The 14,597-nt window shown below is 37.4% G+C and overlaps 1 protein-coding gene across 11 annotated transcripts in view; it reads right to left on the bottom strand.

The window, feature by feature from the left end:
- Positions 1 to 14,597, bottom strand: part of MYOM1 (myomesin 1) — a 163,426-nt gene that overhangs the window by 105,545 nt on the left and 43,284 nt on the right. For all 11 annotated transcript variants that reach the window (XM_015540792.2, XM_042962765.1, XM_042962769.1 and 8 more), the window contains 2 exons: positions 6,376 to 6,516; positions 965 to 1,340 (listed from right to left, as the gene is read on the bottom strand). In XM_015540792.2, the coding sequence (XP_015396278.2) occupies positions 965 to 1,340; positions 6,376 to 6,516 (517 nt within the window). The remainder of the gene's footprint in view (positions 1 to 964; positions 1,341 to 6,375; positions 6,517 to 14,597) is intronic.

Genomic DNA, 14,597 nt, shown 5'->3' with positions numbered 1-14,597 from the left:
CAAACAGAAACCAAAATTATCATTTTTCCACTTGGAGCTTTACTTGCGTATTTAGACCATTTGCCTTCTCTTTGCCTCTTTAAAAAAGATACACTTAGTTTTTAACGTTCTAAGCCTCAGCAACATATCTTATTTCCCCCTATGGTGGATTTTTTAAGGTTCTTTGGAACTGTACTTTCTGTAGAACCTAAAATTTCATGGAGTTGGGCATCTAGGTGGCTCAATCGATTAAACATCTAACTTTGGCTCAGGTCATGATCTCACAGCTAGTGAGTTTGAGTCCCGCTTTGGGTGAGCTCTAGCCCCACTTCGTGTGAGCCTTGCTTCTCTCTCTCTCTCTCTCTCTGCCCTCACTCACTTGCACCTCTTCTCTAAAGTAAAATAAAATAAAATAAAATAAAATAAAATTTCATGGAGTTTAAAACTACTAAGTCTGTCTTTCTTTGACACACACATTTTTTTTTATTTAAAAACCTTTTTTTAATGTTTATTTTTTTTTGAGAGAGAGAGAGACAGAGAGACAGAGTATGAATGGGGGAGGGGCAGAGAGAGAGGGAGATACAGAATCAAAGCAGGCTCCAGGCTCTGAGCTGTCAACACAGAGTCCAACGTGGGCTCAAGCTCACAGACTGTGAGATCATGACCTGAGCCAAAGTCAGACACTTAACTGACTGAGCCACCCAGGCACCCGTTTGACCCATACGTTTTAATGTCTTTATCTTTGTATTCTTTGTTTCTTTTTCTTTTTTTAATGTTTATTTCTTTTTGAGAGAGAGAGAGACAGAGTGCAAGCTGGGGAGGGGCAGAGAGAGAGGGAGACGCAGAATCCTTGTATTCTTTTAGTTTTGTTTCTCCATAAGACTACATATTTATTTCTTCATTTGAAACAAATCAATCTATATGTACACACACAATGGTACATGCATTTCTGCTTTTGTAAATTATATTAAATTTCTTTCCTTACTGTTTTTGTCAGCGACAGGCGTTCTGCCTTCTCTCGAATTGCAACTTTCCTTGACTTCTTCTCAAAAGCTTCCTCCTGGTGAAGACTGGACGTAGACTCTTGGGATGCCGTGGACCGTTTGGATACTGCAGAATGTTTGGATACCGCGGACTCTTTGGATACTGCAGAATGTTTGGATACCGCGGACTCTTTTGATGCTGTAGAATGTTTGGATACTGCGGACTGTTTGGATACTGCAGACTTTTTGGATGCTGTGGACTGTTTGGATGCTGTGATTCCTTCTTCACTAGCAAGAAGATTCCTTTGGGCTATATAGGCAGCAGCTTCTTTAATTCTTTCTTCTTCTGTATCTGTAATTCCACTGACATGTACTTGACTAAAATACAATAAGAGCAAAATATAGATATTATGGATGGCAGTGACAGGATTGTCCAACTTTTACTAAGTTCAAAGTACATTGTGACAAAGAAAAACTTGGTAAATCAGGAGCTAACTGTTCACATACAGAAGGGATCACCACCTTAACCAGTAATGGTAACAACAATAATAATACCTATTATGGCCATAGTGTTGCCAAATGCTTTTTATATATATTATCTCATTTTATGTCCACAACAACCCTATGAGGTAAAGTGTATCATTTCTATTTTAGATATATAGTAACAAGGCTCAGAGAAATTAGGTAACTTGCCTCAGATCATTTCATTGGTTTTTTAGAGTGTTTAAATATGATTGAGTCTATAATAAAAGACTTTCCTTCTAGAATAGATGATATTGTAAAATGAGATATCGCCTGTGTGCCTGTGATCCTGATATAAGACTATGTGCTTGATCTGGATTCTATAACTGAGTTGATGTGATGCATTGCTCAGAGCTGTTGCATATATAAATAAATTCTAAAGTTATGGGGAGGCCTCATGCCTACTGGGTTTCTTTCTAAGATAATAAAAGTTATTTGGAGGTGCCTGGGTGGCTCAGTCAGTTAAGCATCCGACTTCAGTTCAGGTCATGATCTCACAGTTCGTGGGTTCGAGCCCTGTGTCGGGCTCTGTGCTGACAGCTCAGAGCCTGGAGCCTGCTTCCGATCCTGTGTTTCCCCCTCTCTCAGCCCTTTCCCCACTTGTGCTGTCTCTCCCTCAAAAATAAATAAACATTAAGAAAAAATTTTAAAAAGTTATGTGTGTGTGTGCGCGTGTAAACATATTTAATGAGAGCTTTTACGTATGCTTGCACATAGCCCTGATAAGAAAAATTGACCAAATTTGCATTTGAAGTGGTGATATTTATAAAAGCGACTTGTTTTTATTCATAATTGACGATGATGGCAAGTGAATGGTAACATCCCAAAATGCTTTATAATAGAAGTTGTGCTATAATTTATTAATGTTGTTAAACATATTTAGATGATTTTTAACCTCCTTCAATACCTTTGTTGTCAACCCCAACAGTGAGGAAGTATCATGATCATATTGAAGATTTTCTTGAAATCGAGTCTCCTTAGGCCTCTGAAGGCTGAATTTTACCTTTGATTTTTCTTACAAGAATAGTTACTTAAAATTTAAGCAAATACTGGCATTATGTTTATAAGTTCCTGGTACCTGAATCTGTGTAGTTTGCTGAAAAATAGGGCTCAACATTTGCCCAAGTTTGAAATTTCTCATGGAATTTTACTAAAATATCTGATAAGATTAGTCCACTTTGTTTCTTACTAAACTTAGTGGTAAATTTTAATTTCTTTTTCCTTATCTCTATCTTTCCAAATATTAATAAGGTAATATTTACTAACTCAGTAACATATACACTATAATTTAGGTAGAGAAAAAGGAAGATGGAAGATTTTCAGTTTAGAGTCTTGACATAATTAGCTCTAATTTTTTTTTAATGAGATAGGAAGTGAATGAATTAATAAGTGAATATAAAAATCATCATGAGAATCTGCTTGGAATTCCATACAGAAGTAACTATATAATAGAGAGATTTGAAATGAGCTTTGTAAAATGATTCAATATATATAATAATAGATTATATTCAATGCTAGCCTTGCCCTGAGTTGAGACAACTCTTAAGTAAGAGAACTTTAAGTTTGAGCTCACATTATCTCCGACAGTAGACATGTTGACATAGTTCCAGAGAGCAGAATGAAGTCCTGGTCTCTTGCCTTCTCTACTGCAAATAAGCTAAACCTCAGGAAGACTATAATTATTTCATAAGAGACCTCAAATACATTTAGGAATATTTTTTTCACCCAGGACACCAGGGGTATTTTTCTTTAAGTAAATATAAGTGTATGTCAGTGATAACCCTGCTATAATCTGGGTACAAGAACAAGAATATGATGCTGATATGCTGACAAAAATAAACTACTACAAATTTAAGATGAATTTAAAACCTCCCCAGTACTCGATCTCTGATGGTCTCAACTCAAAAATCTGCCAGTGACACAAAGTTAACTCAATTTATCTGAGAACAAGAATTGAAATTAAAAAAAAAACACTTTTTTTAATGTTTATTTATTTTTAAGAGAGAGACACAGAGAGACAGAGCACGGGGGCAGGGGGTGGTAGGGAGAGGCACAGAAAGAGAGGGAGACACAGAATCTGAAGCAGGCTCCAGGCTCTGAGCTGACAGCACAGAGCCCTATGCAGGGCTTGGACTCAAAAACCTTGAGATCATGACCTGAGCCAAAGTCAGACACTTAAGCGACTGAGTCACCCAGGTGCCCCAAGGAGTGAAATTTTAAAGTGCCATCCAGAAGAAATGGTATTTCCCAGAAATACATTATAATTGCAGAGTGCATGTATGTATGTTGCATCGGCCAATCCCTAGAGGACTCTTGGCTCTTCCACTGCCAGCCATGTCACTTTCAGCAAGTCATTGAGCCTTAATTTCCTTGTCCATAAATTGGTATACTAATACCTCTCTAGGGCTGCATTGAGGATTTAGCAAGATAGTCTACATAAAGCATGTAGTATGATTCCCAGAAAATAACAGGTACTTAACAAAGGTTCATTTCTGTCCCATCCTCTTAGATTAATACTGTCAACACCAGTAGGAAGTGTTATTTTCAACACAGTAGTAGAATACAGGACATGGCTCCATATTAAAAAAACAAAAACAAAAACACTGGAAATAAAACCCAGAAGATAATTTTTTATTTGCATTTTCTTTTATCACTGTTTGTTTTGTAAATTATCATTTCTTGAGACTGGCCCTGAGGAGACAAATTGGTTTGATTTAGGAGAAAGAAGGCACTGAAAGTAAGCAGCTTCATTTCATGTGGTAAAGAGATGGAGAGGTATGCCATGCAGGTTCATGATTAGTTAATATGCTTTTTAAATATATTTTTTTAAAACAGAGTGGGAACAAAGCAGAAAATAAAACATTCTACTCCTCTAGCCTAGCCATCTCCTATAAAGAATATCAGTGTATATTAAACTAACTGTGAAGAGGCCAAGCCTGGGCAAACATACTTAGCAACATACGTATATTTCAATGGAAAGTTCACATTTTTTTAAAGTTTATTTATTTATTGGGGGGTGGGGTGAGGGGCAGACAGAGAGGGAGAGAGAGAATCTCATCCAGGTTTCATGCTGTCAGCATAGAGCTGAATGCAGGCCTTAATCTCAGGAACCATGAAATCGTGACCAGAACTGAAATCAAGAGTCGGATGCTTGACCAACTGAGCCACCCAGGCGCCCGGGAAAGTCTACTTTTAAAAAAATCAGAGGGGCGCCTGGGTGGTGCAGTCGGTTAAGCGTCCGACTTCAGCCAGGTCACGATCTCACGGTCCGTGAGTTCGAGCCCTGCGTCGGGCTCTGGGCTGATGGCTCGGAGCCTGGAGCCTGTTTCCGATTCTGTGTCTCCCTCTCTCTCTGTCCCTCCCCCGTTTATGCTCTGTCTCTCTCTGTCCCAAAAATAAAATAAATGTTGAAAAAAAATTTTTTTAAATAAAAAAAAAAAAAATCAGAGATATCAGGGGTGCCTGGGTGGCTCAGTCAGTTGAGCATCTGACTGAGGCACAGGTCATGATCATACAGTTCTTGGGTTCGAGCCCCACATTGGGCTATGTGCTAACAGCTCAGAGCTTGGAGCCTGCTTCAGATTCTGTGTCTCCCTCTCTCTGCCTCTCCCCTGCTCATGCTCTGTCTCTCTCTCAAAAATAAACACTAAAATATAAGAGATCTCAAAGATATCAAAGAAAAAGCTATAAATAGTATATTACTTATCCCATTACCTTCCTAATCAGAATCAGAACAATTATGACATTAGTATCTGAAACAATTCCAAAAGGAACCGTCAGAGAAAAATAGGAAAAACACAGGGAAATGGAAGAAGGTCACCAACAATGACAACCATGTCATTCCTACTGAATTTCCTGATGGCATTTTGCCCTTCATTTTGAATATAGCCTTAGCTCTGTGGATATAGCTCTCCATTCACAGGAAAATAAACAGGGAAGGCTCTGAAGGTTCCCATTAAATTTTAATTTGGTGTCTTAAACAAGTTTCAAGATTCTTCTCTATATTAAAATCATTCCAAAAAAGTTTGTATTTTTTAAAACACACACACACACACACACACACACCCCTTTATGAACATTAACAGCATTAACGGACTTGTGATTTAGTGATTATTTTGTTTGAGTTTGCCTCACAATACATAGTAATCTGTTTTACATTAAACAAATATAGCACAGGCATTCAAATTATGATGCCTTTCTTTTACTTAGTCTACCTTATCTAAGGTTTTTTTCTTCCTAATGAATAACAATTAAAATCACACTGTCAGGGCACCTGGGTGGCTCAGTCGGTTGAGCGTCCTACTTCCACTCAGGTCCTGATCTGGTGGTTCATGGGTTCATCAGGCTCTGTGCTGACAGCTCAGAGCCTGGAGCCTGCTTCGGATTCTGTGTCTTCCTCTCTCTCTGTCCCTCCCCAACTCTCGCTCTCTCTCTCTCAAACATAAATTAACATTAAAAATTTTTTTTTTAAATCACACTGGCAACCACAATAGTTTCCCTCTACCTAAACATAACATCTGATTTTTTTAAAGTTCATCAAACACTTTACAGTTTCAAACCTTTCTTTCTATTCTACCTATAGTGACTATATATAGTGTTCAATCACTAGCATCCAATGCTCTCCTTCTGATTTCAACCAGTTACATAATGAGAACTAAGTTCCTGATCATTCTCTTCTGTCATGTAGCCATCCTAGGTGGTGGCAGATTTTCACAATGAACACATCTCCCTCAGTGCAGGGTGCCAAAGTTCCTCAGAGCTTTCTCAAGGAAAGTTTCTCAAGCTTTCTCAACATGGTTCAACAAATGTTAGTTGCAATTATTATTACTACCTGACAACACCTACTCTTCACTTTCTAATATTTAAAGCCAGGAAGAGAATACATACGTACCGTCCGGAGAAAATGGGCACCATATAGTCACTTGGCAGATTTTCCTTCTCCTCCCCAGACAGAAGGCTTTTCTTGGCTCTCTTCGGTTGGGGGCTCAACTTGGATGAATAATCTTCTAACATCAGACTGGAATCTGTAAGTCTGAAACAAAACCCCTAATATTAGATAATAACCAAAAATTGCACTGAAAATATTCAAAATGCTTACAAAGGGAAGTTTTAACTTGGGGGGAGGTTTCACAGAATCCTAGATTTCTAATATTATAATATCTTTTATCTTTAGAACTCAAGTGGAGTGAGAAAGTCCTCAAATAATGCACTCTATATAGACACAAGAGAAAAATAGGTCTATGGTAATTTCATAGCTTTTTCCCCTTTAAAGTTTCAAGGGAAAACAGCAGTGCTTTTGTAATAGTTCCAAATACTCTTTGCTGTTAACATTCAAATTTTAGGCAATCTATAAAAATGGTTTTATCCAAGTCTTTTCAGGGCACTGATAAAATGCAAAGTGTTCTGGATAGGGAACCATTCTCCCTTCCCCACCAAACCATTTTGATGGAGGACCCCTAGGTTCAACTTTGAGGCTTTTATGTAGTATAGACAGACTCCTCTGTTAGAAGGAACACAAGTCCATCAAACAACAGTTAATATCTTTTATGTGAACACACAGTGTTGAGCAACTCAGACAATGATAGGGGTGTGATAAAGAAATTTCGTCAGTTCTGTTGTATACAAAAATGTGCTCATGCACGCTGGTGCTTTTTGAGGTAGATATTATTCTAATAAAAAAATGTATTAGCATGGTGGAAAACATGAGAGAAGAGGTTGCACCTAGAGAAAAGGATTGATAAAACTAAAAGTACAGTCTTTAGGAGCACCTGGGTGGCTCAGTCAGCTGTACTGACAGCTTAGAGCCTGGAGCCTGCTTCAGATTCTGTGTCTCCCCCACTCTCTCTCTCTCTCTCTCTCTCTCTCGCTGCCCCTCCCCCACTCACTCTCCGTCTCTCAAAAATAAAAACATTAAAAAATTTTTAATAAAAATAAATAAATGCACAATCTTTATGTAGCTCTTGAATGAACTGAAATGCATTTTCATTCAAATATATAAAGTGGTCATAAATTTCAGGAGTTCAGGAATCTCTCAAATTAATCCATGGATTCATGTTAAAAGCCCCTGGTCTACATTGTAATGAAAGATATCCACAATAGGGACCTCTACCAGAACTGTGTGTACTATCCTTGTAATTTGAAATAATTCTAAAACAAAATGTTAATACTAAAAAGTCCCCTTGTCCACAGAAAATTTGGGGGAAAAGTGAAGCCATGTGTGTGATGTGTCATGGGAAAAGCAAGCTTCCCAGTTGAAACAGAACAACTTTCCAAACCATCCAAACCTGACCTTTTCTCAATCTTTAAGAAGCATCAGGAAAAGCAAAGAGATGACCTAAATCAAAGCAGAAGACAGGCCAAATGCACACATAGTGCAAAATGAACACATAATAATGCAAGCAAATCTATCCTCTGCTAAACAAGTAGCACCGAATCACAGGGCTTCTAGAGAGTACAGAGGTGGGTGCAGTGGCTCTGGGCCTGGGGGTACAGGGTAGGCTACTGTCTTTGATCCCCAGACTGGAGTGGCAAACTTCTTCCTCTCCCACTAACTAGCTCCTCCCCTAGGGTGAATAGCTATGTCCTAGTCTATGATCAGCATTAAAATTAAAGGTTAGAACTTTGAATTCAAGCTTGTGGATTGGTTACCAATTGGAAGGCTGAGTGAAATTTGTTCCTGGCTGCCTGTTCCAGGCAGCAGCAAAATGACTGCATTCTATACCCCCAGTAGATTACAAAGTACAGGCTGTGCTAATGCAGGTCTAAGTTTAAAGTGCTATTTTCCTTCTCCTCTTTAATTAATTACCATGCAAAATAAAATTAATTTTAGAATTTAAGAGTTACCTTTTCTCCTACTTATACATTTGCATTTTTCATTTTACTCTTGCTTTTCTTTTTAAAAAAATTTTTTTAATATTTACTTATTTTTGAGAGCGAGACAGAGCATGAGCAGGGAGGGCAGAGAGAGAGGGAGACACAGAATCCGAAGCAGGCTCCAGGCTCCGAGCTGTCAGCACAGAGCCCGATGTGGGGCTTCAATTCTCAAACCGTGAGATCATGACCTGAGCCAAAGTCAGACGCTCAATGGAATGAGCCACCCAGGTGCCCCAACTCTTGCTTTTCTATTTTTGCTCTTTTTTACTTTCATTCTGTCTATAGTCATTCTTATGAGATCATATTTTCAACATTTATCTACATCAAAATGGCTATGATTTGTCATTCTTTTTGTTGTATTGTTGCTCCTTTTTTCTGTCATTTTCTCTTTAAGATGATTTTTTTTAAAGTAGGCTTCATGCCCAGCACGGAGCCCAACATGGGGCTTGAAATCACGACCTTGAGATCAAGACCAGAGTTGAGATCAAGAGTTGGATGCTTAACCGACTGAGCGACCCAGGTGCCCCTAAGATGAATCTTTTAAATGATGCACTTATCACATAGAATGTACCTGAATGTCATTATTCCATCTTTACAGATAAATCACAGCAGCTGGTTTTTAATATTGAACTTTATGGTAAAGATTCATGGCACTATCATCGATCTCCTGTCATATGTTATTTGGAACAAAAAACTTCACAGACAGCATTATGATGTTTTGTATTATATAGTATTATTTAGAAAATCCAGGCGTGCCTGGGTGGCTCAGTTGGTTAAATGTGTAACTCTTAATTTTGGCTCAGGTCATAATCTCATGGTTGTGAGATGGAGTCCCACATGGGGTTCAGCACAGAGCCTGCTTGGGATTATCTCTCTCTGCCCTTGCCCCACTCATGCTTGCTCTCTCTCTCTCAAAACTCAAAAAAAAAAAAAAAAAAGAAAAAGAAAAAGAAAATCCAAAGTACTTAGGAAAAAATCTTTGTTACGTTCTTTAAAGTTTCTTCAAGCTTTTAAATACTAATAATATATAAAAAGCATGTGAGGGATTAGATGTTAAAATACTATGCCAACTGACTACTTAGCAATAACTCATTTACTGAAGATAGCAAACAAAACTAAATCAGAGAAACATCAAATTTTAAGGAACTGACTATGTCATAATCAGTCCAAATAGTTATTTGAAGAAAACCATCAATAGTCTATCTTGTTATGATCCGTGAACACTGAAGTCCAACATCTTACTCTATTGAATTCTGAAGCTGAATGTTTTTATAGGAGAATATTTTAAGTAGAACATGTAAAATTTAAATTTCTTTGAATTTAAATCAAAAGATGAAATAAGGTTTTGCTAACCTCTTGGGTTTTTACTTGTATCTAAGTATTGAAAATAATCCTCTATCTTACAAGTCCATTTCTGAGTAGACACTAAACTTGATATGCATGGATCTATTTGGGTGTTTTCTAACTATTAAAACTACAATTAATGTTCTTTATGTACTCAGCTTAAATCGTGAAGCTTTCTGAATTTCCATTTATGGAGGCAATGAAATTAAGCAATGGTTAAGGATTGATTTGTGTGTGCATACATGCACACACACTTATAGATATCTATAACTGTGTGTATATTTTGGCACTCTGCTACCAATTGGGGTATGTCCTGTTAATATGCCTAAAGTTAACAGAATTTAAAGAAATATCATGGTGTGTGTGGCATCATCACATCTACAACCAGCAGCATCACAGAAAAGCGATGTAGCCAAGCTCTCTCCGGAAATATTTCAGGAACTCAGAAAGAGGCTTAGACCTTCATCCAATTCAAATACTGAACAACAACCAAAGACAACATTCTGCTATTACAACTTCATAATTATGCTTTACAGGAAAATAAAAAACAAAACCACTTATAGGAAGATATCTCAAGGATATTTATAACAGGCTCCTCATTTTATATTTGGAATACACAGAGTGTCTTTATAACTTGCCCATGTTCACACAGCAAGTTGGTAGTGCAAGAAGGACTAGCACCCGTCTAGGTCAGTGTTCTTACCACTAGACCAGTGGTCTCTAACTTTTGTGACTGAGTACTCCCGATCCAAAAATATTGGGGGCATGCCACTTATATACGTTTGTTTATTTGTAAGTCCTATGCATATACTACTATATAAATAGTCTCACTCACTCTATGAAACATTCAATCAATAGAAACATTTTAAAGACCAAATCTGATGTTTTTGAAAAACTAGTAGTGCTAACTAATATTTCTTCCTATGCTTCCATGGTTTGCCTTTGTGGATATCCCACTTTGGAAACCATAATACCATATCACACTGCCTATACTGACTCCCATTGTGATTTGCTATTCCTTAATTTATTCATAGATCATGAAATCATCACAGTTCAGTTGAAAATATAGCCTTAAAAAACTCGTTAGATTTTACATGAAGTAAAATGAAGTAAAATCAGTTCCTTAAAGTTATGTTCGTAATCATCATGTAATTTGGGGAAACTGTCCTAGTTCTCCAGGATGAGAAACTTTATTTATACTTACATTAAGTAGGGATCTGCTTACTGGCTATAGTACTTTCTGAAAATGTGATAACCTATTGGCATGTTGCAGAAAAATGATGGGCTGTAGGCATTGTCTTCTGTTGACACTGCTCCCAAAACTAGCCTCACCCATCCCTATTTGCTCAGGTTATACTGCATTATTACTTGATCTTTCCCACTGCCTATGACCACCCATGGAGAGGGATAGTCTATAATCTTTGTATCCATACTCTATCCACTTTGTATCCACACTGTGCCTGATGATGTTCAATAAATGTTTATTAAATGAAGTGAAATCATTCATTCCTGTATTTACCCTAGCTCAGTGATTTTCAACCTTGGCTTCACACCAGAATCTGCTGAGGAGTTGTTAAAAATGACCAATGCAGAGGTGGGACTTCTAGTATGGTGGAGTGAGTACTTCAGCAGTTACTCGCCCCCAAAAGCAATGATAAAAATGGATACAAGTGTCAAAACCAACCCATTCAGGGCTCTGAAAATCAACCAAAGGCATACACAAAACTGAGAACTAGTTATTCATAAAAAAGCCACTGAACTTTAGGTATGAACAATGGAAATATGGCATTCTGCCTAGCCCTCTCTCCTCCCCCCTCCCTTAGCTCAGTTTATAAGGTAGTTCTACCAAAGTAGAAAAAGGCATGACAATCAGAATGTTCACTGCCAGAGGGAGCTGACTTGATTTGCAGCAGGGTATGATAAAACTCCATATCCAGAAGCACTGTGGGAAACACTAGCAATCTAAGTAGTAAACAAACAAAGGAAGACCAGAAACTCAGTTGGCCTCAGGTTCCAATCATGGTTAGGACAAGCAGCAGACTGGCATATCAGCCAGCAATTTAATATATGAAATTTATTGTCAAATTGGTTTCCATACAACACCCAGTGCTCATCCCAAAAGATGCCCTCTTCAATACCCATCACCTACCTTCCCCTCCCTCCCACCCCCCATCAACCCTCAGTTTGTTCTCAGTTTTTAAGAGTCTCTCTTATGCTTTGGCTCTCTCCCACTCTGACCTCTTTGTTTTTGTTTTTTTTTCTTCCCCTCCCCCATGGGTTTCTGTTAAGTTTCTCAAGATCCACATAAGAGTGAAAGCATATGGTATCTGTCTTTCTCTGTATGGCTTATTTCACTTAGCATCACACTCTGCAGTTCCATCCACGTTGCTACAAAGGGCCATATTTCATTCTTTCTCATTGCCATGTAGTACTCCATTGTGTATATAAACCACAATTTCTTTATCCATTCATCAGTTGATGGACATTTAGGCTCTTTCCACAATTTGGCTATTGTTGAGAGTTCAGCCAGCAATTTAATAGGAAGATCTTGGAAATAAGACTACCACAGGGGGCCTTCAAAAGTTCTCCATATGCCTGCATAGAAAAAACTGGAGAGGATGCAAGCTATCCACACATAATTGGTTGACTAAGCCTGTGTCCATGTGCAGAAGACAGATAAGAGAGTCTAGAGTAAGCAAAGCCAGGAAGTACGTATTCAAAAGTTACCTGAACTTTAAAGAATTTTTTATTAAATTTTTTAATGTTTACTTGATTTTGAGAGAGAGAGAGAGCACAGGTGGGGAAGGGCAGAGAGAGAGGGAGACACAGAATTTGAAGCAGGCTCCAAGCTCTGAGCTGTCAGCACAGAGCCTGACATGGGGCTCAAACTCACAAACCGTGAGATCATGATCTGAGCCAAAGTTAGATGCTTAACCAACTAAACCACCCAGGTGCCCCAAGTTACCTGAACTTTAAATGTGCTCACCAATATACACCCAAATCTATTGCCAGAAAGTGAACTCTTTTGTTTGAGCACAATGTCTGGCCACTCATTTACAGGTCATTAATCTATGCACACACAAGTTGATCCCTATGAATTTAGGCTTAAAAATGAGAACAATAATTTAAAAGACATCAGCAGTCACACAGTGCTGGTAAACAGACCCTATAAGTACATTTAGACAAGTTATTAAACAATACCAAAGCACAATGGCAAAACATTTAAGGGAAAATTCAGAATCCAGAATTACTACAATATATTTTTTAACATGTCCAATTCTAAACAACAACAAAAATTATGGAACATGCCAAGAAATAGGAAAATGTGATCCACACCAACAGAATAAAACAGTAAATAAAAACTGTCTCTGGGTACACTCTGATGTTGGATTTAACAAAGACTGCAAAGGAAAAATTATAAATATGTTCAAAAACTAAAAAAGGAAACCATGTTTAAAAATTAAAGGAAAGTATGACAATGACTCAAAAAAATAGAGAATGCCAACAAAGAGAAATTATAAAATAGGATCAAATTTATTCAAGGAGCGCCTGGGTGACTCAGTCAGTTAAGCATCTGACTTTTAATTTCAGCCCAGGTCATGATCTCACAGATCATGAGTTTGAGTCCCATGTTGGGCTCCTCACTGACAGTGCTGAGCCTGCTTGGGATTCTCCTTCTCTCCCTCTCTCTCTGCCCCTCCCCCACTCTCTCAAAATAAATAAATAAACTTTAAAAATAAATAAATAGATAGATAATAAATTGTTAAAGGGACTCAAAAAAGATTTTAGATAGAAGAATAAAGAATCAGTGAACTTGAAGATAAAAATTATCCAATCTAAAAAACAGGTAAAAGAATGAGTAAAACTTTTAAAATTTTCAGAGGTCTGTGGGACATCATCAAACATTCCAATATATGAGTAACAGTAATATCATAAAGAAGAGAGATAGAGAAAGGGTAGGAAAATATATTTAAAGAAATAATGGCTTAAAACTTTCCAAATTTGATGACAAGTATTACTCTATGGATCCAGGGTGCTCAACAAACCCAAGTAAGGTACACACAAAAGAGATACAAACCTAGATAAATCATAGTTAAACTGTTGAAAACCAAAGTCAGAGAGAAATCTTGAAAGTAGCAAGGGTACAATGATTAATCACATACAGGAGAAAAATATATTAATGGTTGACTTTTCATCAGAAACAATATATCCCAGAAGGCATTGATATCATTGACCTATTTAAGTTCTGAGAAAAAGTTAATATCTATATCAAGGGGCACCAGGGTGGCTCAGTCGAGTGAGCGTCCCACTTCGGCTCAGGTCATGATCTTGCAGTTTGTGAGTTCGAACCCCACATCAGGCTCGCTGTTGTCAAACTATCAGCATAGAGTCCACTTCGGATCCTCCATCCACCTCCGGCTGCCCCTCCCCCACTTGCAAAAAATAAAAATAAAAAAATAAAAGAATTCTATATCCAGAAAAACAAAAGCAAAAATAAACTATTGGGTCTATACCTAATTAAAATGCTTTTGTATTGTAAAGGAAACCATCAACCAAACAAACAGGCAATCTTTTGAATGGGAGAAGATATTTGCAAATGATATATCCAGTAAGGGGTTAATATCTAAAATATGTAAAGAATTTATACAACTCAACATAAAAAAAAAAAACTGATTAAAAATTTGGCACAGGATCTGAATAGACATTTCTCCAAACAGGACATACAGATGGCTCAAGAGATGTTGAGCATGAAAAGATTCTTTTTTTTTTTATTTTATTTTTTTAATTTAATTTAATTTAATTTAATTTATTAATTTAATTTACCAAATTAGTTAGCATATAGTGCAAGAATGATTTCAGGAGTAGATTCCTTAATGCGCCTTACTCATTTAGCCC

This window comes from Panthera tigris, chromosome D3, assembly GCF_018350195.1.
Source record: "Panthera tigris isolate Pti1 chromosome D3, P.tigris_Pti1_mat1.1, whole genome shotgun sequence".
Taxonomy (NCBI): domain Eukaryota; kingdom Metazoa; phylum Chordata; class Mammalia; order Carnivora; family Felidae; genus Panthera; species Panthera tigris.
The sequence above is the reverse complement of the archived record's forward strand: the minus strand, read 5'-3'. Positions and strand labels throughout refer to the sequence as shown.